Consider the following 22497-nt stretch of genomic DNA (forward strand, 5'->3'; position numbering starts at 1 on the left):
CACCCCACTGTAACACTTTTCTAAGCAATTCTCCAGGTACTGTCCACTACTTTTTCAAATTAGAAATAATTGAGGTGCAATGTAGAAGGATTTTTAACACCAGGAAAAGGTGCTAGCACGGGGAAAAGCAAGATACAATGCTATATAAATACAACATGTGCCTGGGAAATTCGAACATGAAGGAAAGAGACGGTAGGATACAACACCAAGTGTTGGCTGTGGCTGCAGGTAGATGAAGCTCTGGGCCATTTTTATTTTCATCTCTCTGTGCATTTTGATTTTTCTACAATGACCACGTGTGATTTTGAGAGTCAGAACAAAGCTATTTTTTAAACATACAAATGTATCATTTTACTTGAGTTAGGTATGTGATAAATACGGGATGGAGGGATGGATGGGTGGAGGGGTGGATGGGGGAGGGAGGGAGGGAGGAAGGGAGGGAGGGAGGGAGATGGGAATGTATAGCTCAGCAGTTAAGAATAAGAGCTATAGACAGACTTGGATTGGGAGTCACCTCTGCCTCTTAGCAGCTGTGTGACACTGAGTAAGTCACTTAACCTTTCTGAGCTTCTGTTTTTTTATCTGTGATGGGGCTTCAATTGCTGCCTGGTATAAAGCTGAGGGTTCTGATGCAGTTTCTGATGTAGACTAGACCCTCGACAGGCTGCAGAGATTGTATCTTCAGCTGAAGAAGACGAGGAATGGGTGCTCTGCTATTCCTCCCAGAAGTGCAGACCAATTCTCCCCATGCCCGGGCTTCAAAATCAAATTGGATTTGGCTTCTGTATGGGCTCTGCACATGGCTAGCTGTGTCACCTGAGGCAAGTCACATCTGCTTCTCTGTTTTCTTCTGCAGAATTACAGTATTGATAGTAATAACTGGCATACATTAAGTGCTTACTGAATGCCAGCCTCTGTGCTGAGCACTTCCTGTACACCGAGAAGTGAGCTGCTATGATGGTTAAGGTTCAGGTGTTAAGACTCAGACCAGCAAGGTTCAAATTGCTAGTTTACTCCCTTTTCCTACTGGACAACCTTGGGCAAATTACTCAACCTCTCTGCGCCTTAGTTTCCTCCCCCCTAAGATGAAGTTAGTAACAGTGTCCACCTCACTGGGTTGCTGTGAAGATTATGTGATATAATAGGTACAAAGTGCTTGGAAGAGTGCCCAGCACTTAGCACACAATCAATTTATCTTTTAGAATCATCTGATAGCCGTCTACTGTTATGCACTTCTCATCCCCAAAAGAAAAACAGAGGCTCAGAGAGGTGAAGTGACCTGCCCAAAGCTGCAGTCAGCAAGCTGCAGAACTGGAAGCTGGGCCCTAATTTGGCTGCTCAGGCTCTCTCGGGGGGCGGAGGGGGGGGCAGTTACGTAAAGGACCCGGCAAGGTGCATGGCATACTGTAGGCGCCAGCTCTACTCGCGAAGTCAGACTTCTTCTCACCCAGCCCCAGGCCAGCCAGGGAGCAGGGCCTCCCTCCCCTCCCACCCCGTGATGGGTTCTGAATCCTTTACAGCTCAAGTCCCGCATCACTGCATCAAGCAGAGCCCTTGCCAGCTTCAGAGAAAAACCAAATGTGTTCAGCATCAGGTCAGAGAAGCGTCTTGTTTTTATTAGCGTTAATCTAATACGTTGTCTTTCCTCGCTGAACTCCGAATAAGTTAATCAAGGACAGGCCGGATTTGTGTTTTCTTAATAACGCTGCCTGATTCCAAAGGCTGCCTGCTGTGAGCTCTAGGCTCCAGGCTTCTTTCTTATTTTCTCTTCCTTCTCTCTTTACATTTTGTAAAATATATACGATTTCCAGGGGGCACAGGGGTTAGTGTGGTATAGGAAAAGGCTCGCCAGCTTTGGAATTCAATGAACCTTGTTTCAAATCTTAGTTTCTCACTTCCCCGTGTAACCTGGGTTTCTGAGTTTAAAATTTTCCCCATTTGTGAAACAGAATAACAGTGGTCTCTAACATTCTGAATTGCTGAAATTAAATTGGTGAAATTAAATAAGGCAATTTACAACATGGTCTAGCCCACAATGATCACTCAATAGACAGTAGCTATTATTACTACTACTGAGAAGAACAACAACTATTAAGTGACCTATTATCACGAACCAGGAGATGTGATTAGCATTTTACGTATATCATTTCACTCAAATAATATGTGAAAAACAGGGCACCTGGGTGGCTCAGTTGGTTAAGCATCTGTCTTTGGCTCAGGTCATGATCTCAGGGTCCTGGGATTGAGCCCTGTGTCAGGCTCCCTGCTCCACAGAGTCTGCTTCTCCCTCTCTCGCTCCCCCTCCCCCTCTGCTCATGTTCTCTCTCTCTCTCTCTCTCTCTCTCTCTCTCAAATAAATAAAAAAATTTTAAAATCTTTAATACATCAAAAACAAACAGGACAGGGGCTGGTGTGGCGCTGGTATTTAAGAAATGGTAGTAATTGCTAGTAGTGGTGGCAGTGAGAGCTCATTCTCACAACAACTGGGAGGTGTTGTGAGTGTTGTTTGAATCAACTACACCAGAAGGAATTCATATTCTATTCAGAACCTTGACAAGCACAGGTAATTAGATTCACCTAAGGACCCTGACAAGGACCAGAGAGGAAGGAGGATCATTTGATCAAGCCTGGTGGGAGATCAGGAACAATTTCCTGGAAGTGAGCAAAGATGAGAGCTGGAGAAAGAGTGGAGTTGACCTTTGGAGGCACTCCAGACTGAGGGATGCTCATTCATTCATGGGTCCATCCAATCTTCCATTCATTCAAGAAGTATGATCACCATGTCAGTGTCGGGTGCTGTCCCAGGTACTGAACAAACAGCCTGGGGTGGGGGTGGGGAATAGGGCTCTGCCCCCATGGAGCTGGTAGTGGACTAAAGTAGGGGAGGCAGACTACAAACAAGGAAGCAAACATATCAACAGGATGCTTCTGGATGGTGGTAAGTGCTGTCACAAAAATAAAACCAGGGGATATGGTTGTGACCAGATACAAAGTGGGGCCATTTTACTTAGGAAGGCCTCTATGGAAAGGCAAAGTTAGACTGGGGGTCTAAAGGAAGGGAAGAAGGGCTCCATGGAAAGATACAGAGGAAGAGCATCCCACACAAAAAGAACTGGCCAAAGACCCTGCATTAGGAACGGGCTTGGTGCATTCAGCGAAGAAGAGGAAGGACAGTGGGGCAGGGTGGGGTGGTGAGGGGCAGTGGAGAGTGTTCCAAGATAAGGTTGAAGAGGTGACCACGGTAGGAGACTCTGGAATCTATCCTAAGTGGGATTACAGTGTATCCTAAGATGTGGGCTTCTAACAAACTTTGGAGCTTGCAAATTACTGAAAGGAGTTGAGAGTGGTGGGGGAAAGTCAGGTGTGTGGAGAAGGAAAGAGAAGCCACTTCATGACTTCTCCATCAATGCAGCACCTCACACCTCATCCATGCCTACAAAGTGGGGTCTCTTCTGCAGGTAGATCCACAGGAATTTCCTGATCACCTTTAAGAACCTAGTATGTGCCAAGTGCTTTTATAACCACTGTCTCAGTGAGCTTTCAGGAAAAGCCCCAGACAGGAGGGGCCGCTGCCCCTAGTTTACAAATGACAAAACTACAGGCACCTGGGTGACTCAGTGGTTGAGCATCTACCTTCAGCTCAGGTCATGATCCTGGGGGCCCTGGGATTAAGTCCTGCATCAGGCTCTTCACAGGGAGCCTGCTTCTCCCCCTGCCTGTGTCTCTGCCCCCGCCCCCCACACAAATAAAACATAAAAAATAAAAAAAAAACCCATGACAAAAGCATGGGAAGGTAAAGCCATTTGCCTAGCCACACAGCTGGCAGGGATGGAACTGGACTATGAATCCAAGTTCCCCAGTCTCTTCTGGCACCACCCCCACCTTCTCCTCCACCTCCCTGTGAATGCTGGGGTCTTGAAGAGGCAGATTCTAGGAAATCCCCGAGGGTGGGAAGGTGGGATCTCCTGGATGGCCTCGGAGCCAGGTATAGGGTGGGACCGAAGCAGGGGAATGTGCTCCCCTGGAGTGAGTCCCTGCCACCAATCCTGCTTCCCTCCAAGGCAAGAGAAGGGGTTTTCTAGGAGTTGAATCACCACGGAAATGTGACATGTGGCAGGGAACACAGAGGCTGGGGAGGTTTTCCTCTTGTCCTGATTCGTGGTGGATTTTCCCAAACCATCTGGCCTGGATTCCCAAAACATGCATTTGTGTTCATCTCAAGAACTGCAGGGTTGTGGGCTCCTCTCTCACATGCTGGCAGACAATGGGCAGACCTCAGCAGACTCTGGGAGACCATCAGGGGGCAAGGGTCTCCCTTCACCAAGCCTCAGTCTCCAGAGGTGTGACCTGGGCATAGGATCACACTCCTTGCTCAAGTCCATGGGGCACAGTGGAAATCAGACAAGTTACCACACTCACAAAGAGCTTTGTGACTGAAAGGGTAAGAAAATGCACGGAAATATGACCATGGCAGTGACACCCTCCAAGTGCCATCCCCTAAGCCATCCAGCAAGCCGGACCGACAGGTGGCATAGTAGAACACAAGCTCTGCCCCTTACTAGTTATGCAGCCTTGGGATCCTGGTACCTCGGTTTCCTCATCCCTAAAATGGGTACCACAGCACCTTCCACACGGAATTGTAGTAACAATTCAATGCACACAGAGTGCTTAAAAAAGTGCCTGGCACATAGTAAGTGCTCAGAAGGTGCTGCTTTCATCCTCATGTGTATTTATCTAACGAGACTAAAAAGGCTGCAAGGAAGTGTCAGGCTTTGAAATCTTGACAGAGGTAGGGTTCAAATCCATGCTTGGCTGTTTACAAGCTTCATGACCTTGGGTAAGTTACTTAATCTGAGCTTTGAATTTCTCCTCTGCAATGGGGGTGACAGTGAACCCCCTGGCATGCTGGTAGCTCTAGCTGTATGGCAGCTGGTTCCTGTTAAACACTGAGACCTGGGAGTTGTTACTGTATTTTTCTCAGCCCCCCACTCTCCTTGGCCACCGTCCCTGCCTACCGCTCTTACCTCGCTCCTCCTCCTTCTCCCGGACGATCCTCCCCTTGAGGGCTCGGCTCCAGGCTCCACCGTAGTCGCCCAGCTTGGCCCTCTCACTCCCGTCCTTGCCCTTGAACCAGGGTCCGTACCTGCGGGCGATGCTTGAGGCGTCACCCGTGTCCCGGAAGCCTCTGCCCAGATGCAGGTCACCCAAGAAGGGCAGCTCGGCGCCCTCGGCCGGCACCCCCACGGCGGGGCTGGCCTGGCCCTGGGAGACAGCAGGCTGGCCCACAAAGCCCGAGTGCAGGAAGACCAGGCTCCCGGCCGTCAGGTAGAGCACCAGGAAGGTAAAGAATCGCACGGGCTTTCTGCGGAAGTACCGCTGGAATCTGAGCCAGAGCTTGGCCATAGCAGGATCATTCCGGACTGGCTCGCTGGGGCTCAGCTGGCGGGGTTGGGGTGGAGTGGGAGGGGAGTGTTCCACAAGGGGAGCGAGGGGGCTGCGTTTCCCAAGCTTCCCTTAGAGATGGAACCCCTGGGGGTCTGCAGTCTTCTTCCCTCTGTGAAGGTGACGTCCCAAAACCAGAAGAGGAGGCCAAGTCTAGCACTTGGTTGAGGCCAAGTGAATGAAGCCCTCCGGTCAAGGTGAGATTCTCTGGGCCACAAAAGGGGCCCAACGCCCAGGAGTTGGTCTTATTTTCCTACATCTTGTTCTTTGTATCAGGGAGTTCCTGAAGAATTCTGACCACAGCAATCATAGGAGAACTTGGTCGGCCACCAGGACTGCAGCTCACTTCTCGCCTTTTTTCTCAGCTCCTCGGGACCGTGAGGGCTGGATGAGTTCACCCAAAGCAGTTTTCTGGCTCCTTCTGAAGCTGGGGGCCAAGCTCAGTGTCCACCTCATGAAAACAGAAGCTGGTCACCTTCCATCAGCTCAAGCTCTAAGCCTCAAGGCTGCCACCTGCAAAACAGCACAGACACAGGCTTAAGAAGCCCCCTCACAGAGGCCAGAGCTCAAAGGGTTTCTGAACCTTCCCAAGGGGGAAGCAGAGGCCCAAGAGAAGGGAGGCAACCAATGCTGAAGCATCCAGCAATGCCAGGTCTTCCAGCATACCACCTTTTTCTTTAAACCAAACTGGGAATTTGGGGCCTTGACTCCTACTGGGCCCATGTTTGGAGACAAGCTTTATCTTGGACAAACACAAGTTCTTATGCCCCGCACTTCCTACGTATGTGTCAAATATACACTAATTCGCGAATTATTTTAAGTCCAAAAAGTACTTCCTAGAGTTGCCTGCTGGATCCTGCTGATTCTAAACCAGATCAAATTCATTTTCTCCCCCACAGCAAATACATAGCAAGTACCTACTATGTAGCAGGTGCTGTGCTAAGTTCTGGAGATAAAGCCGTGAACCAGAGACATCAAGTTCTCTCCCTGCACAGGGCTCATATTCTAAAGGGGGGAGATCAAATTTGTAGCCTCTCTCTTCTATCCAAGGAAGAAAAGGAAAAGAAATCAGGATTATTTAGCAACATGGTCATTCCCTCTGCATTTACTCAGCATCTACAGTATGTCCAGCTTTGTGCCAAGCCCTCTACATGTGTCACCCATTCATTCTTCCCAGTGTTCCCATGGGAGGTAACAATTTCCCCACTTCATAGATTAGGAAATTAAGGACACATAGCCAGTGAGTGGTGGAGTTGGGATTTCAACCCAGGACAGTCCAAATCCAAAAACCACAGTTCTCAACCACTGCCTTTGTGACTCAGCTTTTGTCCCACATGGACTGGGTATCACCTGGAGATTCAGAGAGAGGCCCTGAAGCAGCAGCCCATCTCCACTGTCTCCCAGTCACCCAGTGGCTCACTCTTTAACAGGGGGCCCCTCAGAGTGTGGTCCAAGGAGCATCTGATTCAAAATCACCTGAGGAAAAAAAAAAAAAATCACCTGAGAGCCTGGTAACATATGGAGATCTGAACCTCTCAAACCAGACTTTCTGGTAGAAGGGAAAACCTACAGGTGTAACAAGGTGCCCTCAGGTAAAGGCGATGGGCTCAGAGGCCCAAGGGCACTGCTTTATGAGTAAACATTAAGGATCATTAGCCAGGATGAAAACAGAATGTAAATTAGGAAACAGAATACACCTTCAGGCCAATGTGATTTCATATTATCACCAGCAGGGGGCCTTGTGACAATCTTGGCACAGGATTACCTGGCAGGCTTTGGAGGTCCTGAATGGTAACAGCCCCTCCCAACCAGAGCAGCATGGGAGTTTTAACTGTGGTTCAAGGTAGAATTCATCAGTCCTCCATATGCCATTCTGTTCATTCCGGGACGAAGTACTAAGCTCCTACTATGCACCAGTTATTGTTCTAGGCACTTGAAACAGATCCAAAAGCCCCATATCCATGCTTTTGTGGAATCAAACCACCTGTTCATCCATCAAGCCATCTATCTATCCATCATCCTTTAATCCATCCATCAGTCCTCTTACTCATCCATCCATTAAGTCACAATATATCCATCCATCATCCTTTAATCCATCCATCAATCCACCTACTCATCTATCCATTAAGCCACAATCTATCCATCCATTGTCCATTCCTTCATCCATCCATCAGTTCTCCTACTCATCTATCCATTAAGTCACAATCTATCCATCCATCCATCGTCCATTCCTTAATCCATCTATCCATCAATCCACCTACCCATCCATCCAACCACCCACCATTCATCTGTTCATTAACCCATCCATTCACCTCTCCATCCATCTGAACTACACCCGCCCATTCATCCATACAGCTCTCCCCTCACCCATCCCTCTACCTGTTCTTCCATGCATTCAAAACTGTGTGTTGCTTGCCTACTGTGTGTGCTTGGGATGCGGGAATAAAGAATCCAGGGTCCTACTTCCAGAGAATTCAGTCTACTGAGGGAGACAGCAATTTAATCAACCACCATACTGAATCACTATACTAGATAGTGACAAATCCTGTAGTAGACACAGAGCAGCAATTAATATTAATAGCTAATGTTTCCTGAGCACTTATTATGTGCCAGACACTTCTCTGAACACGTAACGTATTCTGACTTAATCCTTAAAACAATTATATGAGGGAGATCTATAGCCACTTTACAGAAGATAGAAATGAGGCTCAGAGAGATTAGCTAATCTATCCAGGGCCACACAGCTGTGAGGAGCCTTGAACACCAAGCTCGGGAGTCTGGACTATGTTCTTACTGTATGCGTGTGGATCCACTTAAGTTTCATGGTCACACCGACACTTTAGAAAGCTCAATTTCTTATCAGCTTTGAAAACTGCTAGGCAGTGGGTGGTGACCCATCGTATTCCATGCAGATTACACACCTGCCAGATGTTTCTGCAGCTGGGCCAGGCTGAGAAAGAGCCAGCAGCCATCATGGGGATGGAGACAGGGGGACACTAGCCCTTTCAGAAGCAGACAGCCAAGAGCATGGGCTCCGGAGGTGGACAGATCTGGGTTCAGATCCTACCTCTTCCACCCACCAGGTATGTGACTGGGTCAACACCTGTTCTTGCCCACCAAAGTGCCTCGCCTGGAGAGTGGGCATAAGAATCTTGACACCTCCCAAAAGATACGACTTCTGGGAGGACTGTATTTTAAAAGGTAGGAAGGCACTGCCTGGCACACAGTAGGTGCTCCAGGAAAGCACACACCCCCCTCCCCCACCCCACTCCTCTCAAGGGCACATGTGAGCAGCCTTCAAAGGCATTTGCCTCAGCAGCACATTTGCTGCCGTGGAGACGGCAGAGATTCTGGCTGTTACGTTCCCTGTGGCTTTTTGTCTCTCTGAGGATATTTCTGGGTCTAGTCCTTTTTTGTTGTTCCCTTCTCGTTCTTTTCTATTTCAACACATCTTTTCTCTAAGTGGGTGCCAAATGGGTTTTAAGAGGATAATGAGCTCATTAGAAGCTGGCAGGGAACAGGAAGAGACGAAGGCATGGGTGATGTGGGGAGTGAAGGGGCCCCACCCGGGAAGGGGCTGCGATGAGGAGGGGCTCCTCCAGGGAACCGGGGGCAGGGCTGACTTGAGCCACGCATGGCCCCCTGCCAGGGCCGGGAGGGAGGGGCCCAGAGGGAGAGCCCCCCCGGGAACCTGGGATCCACAGAGGTGGGGGGGCCCTGTCTGTTCTCTCCTCATGTGAGCCCCAGCATCTGAAGGTCCCCAAGAGGTACCAGAAATTCTTGAAAAAGAGTCAGGCCTCTGACCTCCCCTGGGGGCTTAAACCGAAACCCTGACATCAGGACACGGGTGACAGCCTCAGAGGACAATGTTCAGGGCTCTGTGGAGATGGTGACTTCCATTTCTCAGCTCTGGGTGGTCCTGGGGTTCAGGGTTCCCCACTCAGCTGCAGCCCCACCTCCCCAAGGGAACCCTCGAAGACTACTCTGTCTCTTTCCCTCTGTCTCTCTCTCCAGACAGAAATTCTAACCTCAGAGGGAATGGGGCAACAAAACCAAGTGCCATTTGTTGAACACCTACTACATGCTGGACACTGCATTCAAAGACTTTGCGAACATTCTCACAAACCCCTCCCTCCCAGCAACCCCCGAGGCAGGTGATGGTTCTCCCCAGCCCACAGACGGCGCATCTACATCCCTGAGCTGGGGGCACATGCTGGCCTTCACCTCTCCGTCTCTGTGTGCCCATTACGTGTTGGAAACCACAATCCCGGCAACATTCTCACCTGTCACTAACTGGTGTGAGACCCCGACAGGTGCCCTCCCCTCTGTGAGTTGCAGATTTCTATGAAATGGGCCAACCAGAGAGTCTTCTTCTTGGGATCTTGGGAGGGTCGGAAGTGGCAGCCCACAGGGCTGGAGTTGGTGTTCACGATGAGCTCTCAGGCTCCATCCCTCTCCATTCTGCATAAGAATCCTCTGAGCTCAGTTTCCCCACTGAATGTGGCGGATGAACTGATCCCTAGCCTGCCTCCCTCCCAGGGCTGGCGTGAGTCTCCACAAGGGTGAGGGCTAGAGGCCCCCTTTGCAAGAATGGTAGCATTTGGTTACTTACTGCAGTTCGTGTTTCCAGCTGGAGCCTCAGAGTGTCTAAACACAGCCTATTTTTAGCAGCGAATGAACCGCTGGTGCTGAGCTGCCAAGAAAATGACTGGCGGGGCAGAGCTGCCCTGCAGGCAGGGAAAATAGGAGGTACAGACTGCCCCATGGCTCTCTCCCCTGGGGGGGCCATGGAGCTGTCCTTCCAGATTGTGGGGGCAGGTAGGTCTGGCTGGAAGCCCGTGAGTCTGGGCAGGGGTGCCCCCCCCCTCTCTGGCCCTTAGAACTTGACTTGAGGGCACCAGCCCCAGGAATCAGCTGACCCCTCCGAGACATCCGAGCTTGGATGGGAGCCAAGAGAGAGCTCCCAATAAATCAGGTTTGTGAAGTTTTGATATCTTTGCACTCTGGGTAGGAGACACACTCGGGGCTCTCCAGAAAACCGGAAGCCCAGACCAGAGATGAAATTTTAGTACTGGCCTAATGATAAGAATATCATCAGACAGAAATCACCAGTATTTGTTGAGCATTTACTTTGTGCCAGGCACTGTGCTGAGCATCATATCCCCATTGGGCCATTTAATCCCTTTGAGAACCTTGGAGGTGATTATTAACCTCTTTGTACCTCAGTTTCTCCATCTGTAGAATGGGAGAAATCATAGTACTATTCTCACAGGATTTGTGTGAGGACCAAATGAGTTCATGTGGGCAAGTGTCACCTACCCACTACTGCTTATCAGAATAATTTGTAGGTAATGTATGTGGTTTTGCCTGCCCAGTGCCCTTTTTTTTTCTGGTAGAAGGACCTTATTTTCCTGCAGAGAGCTTCTCTGTCAATTCTTAACATGTATGGCTGGGGTAGAATAAATTCCCCTCACCAGCTGCTGCAAACACTGGAACTTGTGGTCTCCTAATACCCGACTACAAGAATGAAGGATGTACGTATACCCAGGAGTGGAATTCCTAGAGCCTACTGTGTGAGCATCTCAAGATAACCCAAAGAAATGCTGATTGGTTTTCCAAAAGGCTATACTGACAATCCCCCCCCCCCCAGTTGGTGTACGGGTCTTCCTGTTGCTCCAAACTGGCATCAACAGTTAACGTTGTCAGCCTTTTGCAGTTTTGCCAATCTCAGAGATCTTTTCTTCTTTAAGATCTTACTTATATATTCATGAGAGAGACAGACATAGGCAGACACAGGCAGAGGGAGAAGCAGGTTCCCTGTGAGGAGACTGATGCAGGACTCGATCCCAGGACCGAGGTATCACGACCTGAGACGAAGGCAGACGCTCAACCACTGAGTGGGGAAGGAAAGACAGGGAGTCCCACCAATCTGAGAGATCTTTAACAGATTTCGTATGTGCCCAACCCAGAGAGTTAACTCCCAAATGCCATTTGGAAGCAATGATGGGAGCTGGGGTGTAAATGCCCCAGTTCCCTCATCCCTGTGATAGGGTAACTGTCAGGCTGAGTTAAAGAGACTCCCTCACTCTCCCTGGAGGGACTCTGCCTCAGTTTCCCTCCATGATAGCTGACTTGACAGCACACCCTGTTGGTTTCTTCCCTTCCCTGTCTTTCCTTCCCCACTCAGGGAAGGAAAAGAGTCAGGATGCTGTAGACACAGTTATGATTATACCCATTTTATAGATGGGGAAGCCAAGGCTCACAGAGATGAAGTGATTGGCCCAAGCACACAGCTCGCAAGACACGGAGCATGAATTCAAGTGCCTAACTGTCTAAACCTCCGTGTCGTGATACACGGGCACACACCAAGTAGAGCACCAGAACAATTAACTCCCCCTTACCCATTCCCTCTCAGTGGAATCTCAGCCTCATGGAAGGATCCTTCCTGAGCTTGGAGACACGGGAAACCATCCCTCAAACAATTCTCTGGCAGTCTAATCAAAGTTCTTTTGGCAAGTGTAAAAAGTAATGAAATAGCCCCAAATAGACCATTATAAATTATTTGCCAGTCTCATGATTTCCACTCATGGTCTTTAGGAATATAGAATTCTCTTAACCCAACTAACCCTGGGGAAGAACTTCACACCCCTATATGGTCCATGGACTTCCCCCCCACCCCTGGGATATATCCTTCCTTCATAGGTGTCCACAGTGTAATGATGCCACTGTGTCCACAGTGGACCTGCTGGGTTGGCTCCCCCGTTTTTGGCCACTCTGTGCAAAGGGCAATGAGTGCTTTGGTACATACAGACTTGCTTTGGGGGTCCTAGAAGTGGGATTATAGTGTCCAAGATTCTGCACATTTGTGTCTGTGGCCACGGGCAAAACCTTGCTCCAGGCTCACACAGGCACCAAGAAGAGTCTCAGAGCCCCCATACTTCCTTCCTTCCGTTCCTAGGACGAGACTCACCCACCATCACCCAGCATCCACAGCTCACCATCCGCGTCCATTATCATTCATCTTTCCCAAAACTCAGGAAAATAAATGAGAAGGCAAAGTGCCATTAGCTTAATGGCCTTTAACACCCAGCCATCTGCCATGATGTAATTAAATAAAAAAATCAAAAGGAGCATATGGTCCCCATTAAAAATAAATATTAAAATTTAGTTTCCCTGGGTAATGACTCCAGTGCCTCTTGCTCTGCGGGCAAACTTTATGGCCATCTTCACTTGTTGTGGAGAACTTGCTGGGCCACAGTGAATAGAAACGAGCAGGGGAGAACCGATTGAGAGGCAGACATTTCTGGTTTGAACCTGCTTCAGCCATACGGTGGTTGTGTGATCTTCAGCAAGCAGTCTGCCTCTTTGAGACTCAGTTTCCTCACCTACCAAAATATGGCCAATCTCCACTGCCTCACTGGAAGGGTATAAAAGTATGAGCTAATGTGTGTAAAATACATAGCACCGTATAATAGGATGTACTTACATTTACTGAGCACCTACTGTGTGTCGGGCACTTTTAACCATCCTAAAAGAAAGGTCTAATTGGTCAGCCCCATTTTACAGATGAGAAAACTGAGGTTTTAGAGAGGCTAAGGCATCTGTGTAACATTACACGGCTAGGAAGTGGTGGAGCAGAGTTCACTCTCCAGCAGCCTGGCTCCAAATCCTGCATTCCACTGAGCGTTACGTAACAATTTCTCAGTACGTGGTCATACTCTGCCCCAACTTTGGCCAACTCAACAAAGCATCTCCCCACTTCTCATGATCAACACCATTTGCCCAGACTTCACAGAAAAAAATGAAGATTCTGTGAGTTGTTTTGATCAATCTTGACCACCCAAGGTAGGTGTGGAGGGCACATTTTGGGGGGTGAGTCTGTCTAGTGAGTGATTTCCAACCCCCTGCTCATGGGGGCAGGCTCCAGCGGCCATGATTATACCATAAAACATGCCCACTGGCATTGCAGGTGACCATAAGTGGACTCAGATATAAAACTGACCCATCAATTCTTGCCCCCTCTCCCCCAGAATGTGGAGCTGGGATTTGAGACGGGAACAATCTCTGCCTGTCACTTGGACTAGAAGCTGTCATCACATGGCCAAAGAAAGAGCTAAAGTTAGTCTGCAGAGAGAGGAAGAAGAAAACAGACTGAGACAGAGGAGCCAAGAAAGCTTTGGGTCCCTGACTCACGGAGGGCTAAGTGCCAGCCTCCCAGGCCTGGAGACAGCGCCGGATGAGAAAATGTGGGTACTTTTCTTACTATGGAGCTAGGTATATAGCAGGGACTCAATAAGAGTTAGCTGGAGGTAGTGTTCAAAGGGCAGCCATACAAAACTAAACATACCTTACCATCGTAAGAAATTGTGCTCCTTTGCATCCATCCAAAGGAGTTGAACCCTGAGGTCCACACAAAAACCTACATACAGATGCTTACAGCAGCTTTGTTCATCACTGTAATAATGTGGAGTCAGCCGAGATGTCCTTCAGTGGGTGAACAGGTAAATAAGCTGCAGTCCATCTGGACAATGGAATATTACTCGGTGCTAAAAAGAAATGAGCTCTCAAGCCATTAAAAGACATGGAGGAACCTTACTTAAATGCATCTTAGTAAGTGGAAGAAGCCAACCTGAAGAGGCTACGTTCTGTATGATTCCAGCTACAGGACATTCTAGAAAAGGCAAAACCAGAGAGACAGTAAAAAGACCAGTGGTTGCCAAGGGTTGGGGGAAAGGAAGAATGGAGGGGAGCACAGAGGATTCTGAGGGCAGGGAAGTATTCTGTGTAATACTGCAATGGTGGATGCAGGTCATTATGGGTTTGTCCAAACTCATAGAAGGTACACCAACCACAATGAGCGAACCCCGATGTAAACTATGGGCTCCAAGTGACAGGGCCATGCTGGTGTAGGTCCACCAATCGTAACACATGTTCTACCCTGGGTGTGGGATGTCGATGGTGAGGGAGGCCGTGCAGATGTAGGGCAGGAGGCATCCTGTACTTTCTGCTCAATTTTGCTGTAAACCTAAAATTGCCTTACAAAGTAAAAATCTGGGGTGCCTGGGTGGCTCAGCTAGTAAAGCAAACATCTGCCTTCAGCTCAGGTCATGATCTCAGAGTCCAGGGATTGAGCCCTACATTGGGCTCCCTGCTCAGTGGAGGGTCTGTTTCTCCCCCTCCCTCTGCCTGCCACTCCCCTTGCTTGTGTGCACTCTCTCTGTCAAATAAATAAATAAAATCTCTAAAAAAGTCTATTAAAAAGAGGGAATGCAATCTTACACCTGAAAAGGTGAGACCCACTAGAGTAGCGGCAAGAAGGGATAGAGCAGGGAGGAGGGTTAAGAGGTGAAGGGACCGCTCCCCTCGACCAATGGTTCAATGAAAGGGACCCAAAGGTGCAGCTCACTCCATCCCCTGGCCTCCCCTGTCAGACTGGCAGCTGGCAGCCCTCCTCAGAGCCCAGATCACTTTCCTCCCCAAGTGGGACTTCTAAAGAAAGGCCCTAAATTCCTATCATTAAGCCATCTGGAGTCATCCTTCTCCAGGAGCTGCTCTGTCGTGGGTCAATTAGTGTGCATTTGCATAGAGTTCCTTAATAGGTTGCTAATTGTCTGGGGGAGATAATGGATGGCTCTGGTGGTTCTGGGCAGAATGTTTACCCACAGGGGCAGACCTACAGGGGGTATCAGAGAACAGAGAGGAAGGAGAGAGGAAGGGAGGGAGGGGAGAGGATGGGAGAGGTGGGAACAGTGAGCTGTTACTGCCTCACGTGCAGCAAAGGAGATGTATTATTTTGTGAACCTTTTGCTGTGTGTGTGTGTGTGTGTGTGTGTGTGCATGCGTGTACATTCTGGATCCTAACCTACAGTGCTGTTCTCGCTGTACGTCCATTAAAATTATCTGAAAGCCCTAGTGATGGAGAATAGCAGGGGAGAGCCAGCCACTCCAGGTAGAGCAGTTGCAGGAGAACCCACTGAGAAGGCATTTGAGTGGAAACCCGATCAATGAGAAAGGTGAGACCCTGGGAAGATCTGGGGCGAGAATGTCACAGGCAGAGAGGACATAGTGTGGAGTGGGAAGTGGGAAAGAGCCGCAGCACATCCCAAAAGCAGGTGGGCAGGGTCAGAGTGCAGAGGACCGCTTGGGGAGAGCGTGTACCCCATTCCACCAGGTCAGAACTGCACACCTGTTTCCTACCATGTACAGTGAGGAGGTGCGGAGGAGGCCTCCAAGGAGCCCCTCCTGTCCCAGGAGACAATGGCCAGGACTCTGGCTCTCAAAGGCTGAGCTGGTGTCAAGAAATGTTGGTTGACTGGCAGGGCTGAGGGCAGGCTGAGGTCCTGGCCCTTCATTGGATCGGTGGTGGCTCTAGAATTTCTTTCTAGGTGGGGCTCAGGGGAAAACTCTGGCCAGAAGGGCAGGCTCTGGTCTTGACCTGACCATACGGGACGTCAAGCACTTAGATGAAGTGAGAACATTTGTCGCTATTAGGGGTCAGCAAACTGTGACCTCAGCCAAACTGTCTCTTGGCTTTTGTCAGCCCTAGAGCTAAGAATGGCACATAAATATATATTTTTAAAAGATTTTATTTATTTATTCATGAGAGTCAGAGAAAGAGGCAGAGACATAGGCAGAGGGAGAAGCAGGCTCCCTGCAGGGAGCCCAATGTGGGACTGGATCCCAGGACCCCAGGATCACGACCAGAGCCAAAAGCAGATGCTCAACCACTGAGCCACCCAGGCATCCCTGGCTTTTGTTTTTAAAGGGTTGCAAAGATGAGATGAGCACTGGGTGTTATACTGTATGTTGGCAAATCAAACTTAAATAAAAACAAATGAAGAAGAAGGAGGAGGAGAAGGAGAAGGAGAAGGAGAAGGAGAAGGAGAAGGAGAAAGAAGGGAAGGAGGAGGAGGAGGAGGATAAGCAGCAGCAGACAGCACGTGACCCCCAAAGCCTAAATTATTTCCTATCTGGCCCTTTATCAGCAATGGAGGCTGGGGGTGGAGATCACAGGGGGAAAGGCATAGATAGGGTTGTCAGTCCTCAGAGCTCAAAGACCCCCCTCTGGTCTTTAAGCAAGTTCCTTAGCACAGGTGACAAACAGCTGGAAGAAGTCTGGAGATCATTGGCCTCGGGGAAACAGTCTCCTTTTACAGAAGGGGAAACTGAAGCCCAGGGACAGTCAGATGAAATCTACCCCATCCGTGTGCAACGCCTCCCGTGGACCTGGACCCCAGTAAGGGTTCAGTAAGTTTCCGCTATTCCCATCATTATTACTATTGTTATTATGCTACCATAGAATCGTAGAAGTAAAAAGCTCCTTTGAAGCCTGTTAGAGCAAGTCTGAGGGTTGACAGATGAGGAACCTGAGGCTCAGAGAGGTTCAAGGGTTGTCCGGGGTTCCACAGCCAGGCCAGTGGGGCGCCAGTTCCCAAACCAAGCCCGCTGCCCTACAACTTTCCTCCTCCTGCTCATGCCTCTCTCCCTGCCAGCCCCCTCACCTCCGCGCCACCTCCCCCCACTCGTCCTCACCACAAGTCAATCCTACCCCTTTGACACTTGCTGGCCCCCCGCTGGCCAAGGCGGATTAAAATCTAATTTAGGACCAGTGACAGCTCCTATTAGCAGCTGGACCACAGAAGGGTTTTCACCAGCGGTTTCCCCAGCAAGAACCCTCGCTCCCACCCTCAAACCTCCAGCCCAGTCCTTCTGCCCAAGCTAGTGTGTATGTGTGTGAGAATATGTGTGTGCTTGTGTCTATGTAGGTGTGCATGTGTGTCTGTGTATGTCTTGGTGTATGTACATGTGTGTATCTATATAGATGTCTGACTGTACCTCTGTATCTATGTGTACGTGTGTATGTCTGTGTAGGTGCGTGTATGTTTGTATATCTGTATCTGTGAGGGGACATGGGTGTGTATGTATGTAGGTGTATGCATGTTTGTATGTATGTATGTATGTGTGTGTAGGTGTGGAGGTCTAGTATGCATGTGCAAATGTATATGGAGGTGTGCATCTGTGTCTGTTGTAGGAAAGGGTCTCTGAGCCCCCAGCCCAGCTGTGCATGCTCAAGCTCTCTCCCCTTCCAGAGCACCCCACCCACCCCAGTCTTAGAGCAGAACTAAGAAGTGGGCTCTTAGCCCAACAGAACTGGAGGGAAGACCCTTCACAATCCCCAGGCCACTTTCCCCACTTTGACCCAAAGGGGAAGGTGGAGTCAGCCGGTGACTCTTACCCAGGCCTCTTGGACCCCAGGGGAAAGCCTTGACGCCCTCCCTAGGGAAAAAGGACAATGTATAAACTGCTGACTGCACACCTACTAGGTGCTGGGGCCTTCTGCTTACACCATGTCACTGATTCTCCCCAGCGGCTCTATCGGCAGGTTGGCTTTAACCTCACTTTACAGATGAAGCAATCAAGGTTGGGGAGGCCAGTCAACTGGCCAGAAGGCAGAGCTGGTGAGTGGCAGAGCAAGACTCGACCCTGGGCCTGTCTGACTCCAGAACCTTAATCACAACGTCCCCGTGACATTGCCTCTGGCTACAGCAGTGTGCTTCAACCGCTGCAGGCGAGTGGGCTGATTCTGAAGCCCGCCAGGCCCAGAAGGCCTTTCTCCGGAGGGTCTGCTCATCGAGCTGGTGCCACCCCTGAGGCTCCTCAGCTGGGAATGAGGGCTTACAGAAGGTACGGGGGTCCTCAGACCCCTGTGGTATCTTCACCATGGCCTTTAGTGGCCCAAGGAGATCTGCTGGCACCCAACACAGAGACATCCCCTCCATGAGGGTAACCACTGCTGGAAACTGCCCAGTACCTCAGCTGCCTGGTTCGCCATCTGGACACCATCCAGAAGGTAGCGTGTGAGCATACATACCACCAGAGACGCACGCATGCATGACCTCATACATCCCCATGCCTGTCGCCTCCCCTCACAGCACATGTACATATGCACCCACCTGTTTCTCCATCCCCCGTTCAGAGCACATGGCAGGAAACCTTCATCCTGACTCACATATGACAAAGAGCAGACATCATGTAATGATTAGTCCAGACATGTTTAGGGTCACACCTAAACCCAGAAACCAGAGCTTCTCATTCGGACCAAGCATGGCTTCTTACCTCCTGGAATTGCCAAAAGAACAGAGATATGGACCCGAAGACCACCCTTGAACCCTCTGATTCCAGATTTACAGAGTTTAGTCTCTGTTTCTAGATCTTACTTCTAGGATTTTACCCCAAAATTGTCTGTCATGAGATTTTAGTATATGTGCTGCTGAAGCGAGCACATGTCGTGAGATTGATTATAAGGTTCCACGCCAGGATCCCTGACACCTAGCATTCTATATGGGGGTACTGGGGTCAGCTTCAATGTTGGCAGGTTCTCAGATTACGAAATTCTGTTCTGAGCCCCTAAGATCCCATCCCCTCCCGTGTCAAGGTTGAAATTCTCCCTGGGAGACAGCCATGCCTCACTGCCTTCCAGTGACCAGGATGAAAGATGTGCACATAAATTATATATTTCCAGGCATCTCTAAATTGCTCAGCAATTACAGAACGCCAAAGGTCAGCTGCCTGGAGCAAGACTGTCCCCTTCGGCAGAGAAAAACAGCTGGATGGAAACTCACCAATGTACATAAAGACATTACCTCTTGCAGGGTAGGTGTAGAGGTGATTTTTTTTTTTTTTTTGGTCATTTTTGCCTGTCTTTCCTTTTTTCCCTCTGACTGGCTGTGGTCTAAAGAAAGAGATGGGAGGGGATGCCTGGGTGGCTCAGCAGTTGAATGTCTGCCTTTGGCTCAGGGTGTGATCCCGGGATCTGGATCGAGTCCCTCATCGAGGCTCCTCGCAGGGAGCCTGCTTCTCCCTCTGCCTGTGTCTCTGCCCCTCTCTCTCTGTGTCTCTCATGAATAAATAAATACAAATCTTTAAAAAAATTTTTTTAAAGAAAGAGATGGAAGGGCACCTGAGTGACTCAGTGGTTAAGCGTCTGCCTTTGGTTCAGGGCATGATCCTGAGGTCCTGGGATTGAGTCCCATATCAGGTTCCCCACAGGGAGCCCACTTCTCCCTCTGTCTGTGTCTCTGCCTCTCTGTGTGTCTCTCATGAATAAATAAATAAATAAAATCTTAAAAAAAAAAAGGAAAGAAGAAAGAAATATGGAGAACCCATGACTTTTGGGGTTAGTGAGACTTGACCTGGGATCTTGGCTTCATCACTAGCACTGAAAAGATAAGCAAGCCTCTTATCTCCCCAAGCTGCAGGCTCCTCATCCATAAAACAGGATGAATGATGGTCCCTGCTGCATGGGTTGTTTTAAAGATTTTTTTTTTGAGAGAAAGAGAAAGAGAGAGAGTGTGTGTGAGCAGGAGGGAGAGGGAGAGAGAATCTGAAGTAGACTCCATGCTAAGTGTAGAGGTGGATGTAGGACTCCATCTCACAACCCTGAGATCATGACCAGAGCTGAAACCAAGAGTCGGACACCTGACTGAACCACCCAGGCACCCTTGCATGGGTTGTTTTAAAGGTTTTGCTCAAGGGGCACCTGGGTGGCTCAATCCAAGCATCCGACTCTTGATCTCAGCTCAGGTCTTGGTCTTGGGGTTGTGAGTTCAGGCCCTCCACCCAGCATGGAGCCTACTGTATAAAGCAAATAAATAAAAGAAATATAGGGTTTGCCCAAGTAACACACATAAAATGCTTATTAGCACAGGGCTGGGCACATTGCTGGGTCTCAACACAATCAAAACTATTGCTAACTTTGTTTGAACCAACACAGGCAGCCAAGGCTTGGCTGAGGGTACTGGGGTTCTGGAATGTAAGGGACTCCCTGAAACCCTACGTCAGCTGTCAATTCGTAACTCAAGACCTATAAAATGGGCACAAACAGGCCACTTTTTCGGGTGTATGATAAGGTGATTCAACACTTGCATACATCACCAAGGGCTCACCATAACCAGTGATCTCTCCGTCACACCCCCCCCCCATCGCCTATTATTACCCCCTGCTGCCAGGGGGCCCGGCAGGCACAGAGCTGGAGCTGGGAGGGGCGGGCCTGGGGCAGAAGTTAGAACCGGGGCGGCACCTGCTCTGTCAGCTTGTTCGTGATTCTTCTAAAGGAGAGACTCCCCAGTCTCAACATTAATAGGCTGTTGCTGTCATGATGTCTTTAAATTTAGACAAACATCCCCCACACAAACATGCATCTGCCCACACACCCCCAGGAATAAATCTGCCCCGGGAAGGAAGGAGGGAGGTCTGTCTCCTTACATCCTGAGAGGGAAAGGGAGGCAGGGGGCGGGCTGGGTGCTCAACCTGCAGCAATAGGGCCCCTGGGGGCAGGGAAGCTTCTCTCCTCCCTGCCCAGAGTCCTGGGAAGCAAGTAGGGCACTCAGATGTTCAGCCTCAGCAGGGGGTGGGGGGCAGGCTCAGGGGCAGGTTAGCACAATGAAGGACCGGACTAGATGACCACTAAGGTCTGTGGGTTCAAATCCGGACACCGGAGGACAAGTGGGGTGTCCTGGGTGAAATATGCAGCCTGTCTGAGCTGGGGTTTCCTTGCCTGCAAACCAAGTGGTTGCAGGGCGCTTTCCCTGGGTGTGTGGTCCCCTGGGACCTTGTACTTGGTTTATTGCTCTGCTGCTGCCTCTTGAAATTCTTAACAATTATCCAACAGGGAAGCATCTGCATTTTGCATGAGGCCCTGCCAATTGTGTACTGGTCCTGGGTGGCTGTGAAAATGGAAGGAGGCTCAGCACTGAAGCTCCTAGCCCAGTGCAGGCACCAGGTGAAGATTCAGATTCAAGTCTGGTCTCTCACTCCCCATCCTCCTCCTTCTCCCCAACTTTTCAAGCCCCTTCTATGCTTATGTGTTCCAGGCAAGTGGATTATCCTCTCTGGGCCTTCAATTTCTCCTTTGGAAGACACAAAAACCACCTAAAATGTCTTCTGGCTCCTACTTCCTGCCCTCCTCCCATTCAAACTACAATTCACTCATTGATTTATCCAACACTCACTGAGCCCCAGCCACCTGCCAAACCAAGGTTTGCCCCACAGGCCTGACCCAAACCAAGGGATCTATCTATGGTGAGACCTTCTCCTGCAGGAACTTCACGTGCATCATCTCTGGGGAAAGGTTCTTCTTCCTCACCTCAAAATACCTCTGCTCTGATCCACAGGAGCCCAATATTCTCCCCTAAACCTCCCTAAATTCTCCCCTAAAAATCACAACATGATTTTATTTCTTCATTCAACAAGCATTTATTACACACCTGTAACATGCCAAGTGCTATGGTGCCCTCCACCCCACAAAGAAGATGGGGCCCCTGCCAATAGGGAGAGGACAACTTGATTTTTCGGCTTTTAAAATCTTGGGGTCCAGGGTAGGGGGGAGGCGTGAAATAGGTGATGAGGATTGAAGAGTACACTTACCACCAGTAAGTGCAGAGTAATGTATAGAATTATCAAATGGCTGTATTGTACACCTGAAACTAACGCTGTATGTTAACTCTACTGGAATTAAAATTTTTAAAAATAAAATAAAATCTTGGGATCTGGGTTGGTTTCAAGCACTAACAATGACACTTTGTTAGCTTCCAGACCTTGTAATGTGTAAATTCAAATGCTCATAACTTTGTAAGGTAGGTACTATTCTCTCCATTATACAGATGAGAAACTGAGGCTCGAATAGGTCAAGGGACTTACTCAGGGTCACCCAGCTCACAAGAAGCAAAGCCAGGATTTCAGCCCAGGGCTCTGTGGCTCCCAAGGGCTTTTGATGATACTGCTGCCTCTTGGATTGAAGTTTATCTCACCAAAGGGAACATGCACTCCTCAGGGCTGGGGACTCTGACTTAGAGTCTTTTCATCTCCATGGCTAATTTGTAGTTTGAGGCATGGAATCTTCCAGCAAGTTCTGGTTGAGTGTCTGGAGCACACCACTTCTGAAGGAATCCCAAACACTAAAGCCAGCCCCATCAGCCAAAGCTTTTCTGCTACTGCTCAAACAGCACGCTGGTTCCTGAAGTTTTCCAAATCAGAGAGAGGATGACATTCAAGGCC

The 22497-nt window shown here is 49.4% G+C and overlaps 1 protein-coding gene across 7 annotated transcripts in view; it reads right to left on the bottom strand.

Moving 5' to 3' along the window:
- Window positions 1-22497, bottom strand: part of WSCD2 (WSC domain containing 2) — a 119449-nt gene that overhangs the window by 49567 nt on the left and 47385 nt on the right. For 6 of the 7 annotated variants that reach the window (XM_025474333.3, XM_049101534.1, XM_025474331.3 and 3 more), the window contains exon 2: window positions 5025-5955. In XM_025474333.3, the coding sequence (XP_025330118.1) occupies window positions 5025-5403 (379 nt within the window). In that variant the 5' untranslated portion in view covers window positions 5404-5955. Of the gene's footprint in view, window positions 1-5024; window positions 5956-6792; window positions 6925-22497 lie in introns of those variants that run through there. The other variant, XM_049101533.1, reaches the window with a different exon arrangement.

The sequence above is a fragment of the Canis lupus genome, chromosome 26 (assembly GCF_003254725.2).
Source record: "Canis lupus dingo isolate Sandy chromosome 26, ASM325472v2, whole genome shotgun sequence".
Taxonomy (NCBI): Eukaryota; Metazoa; Chordata; class Mammalia; order Carnivora; family Canidae; genus Canis; species Canis lupus.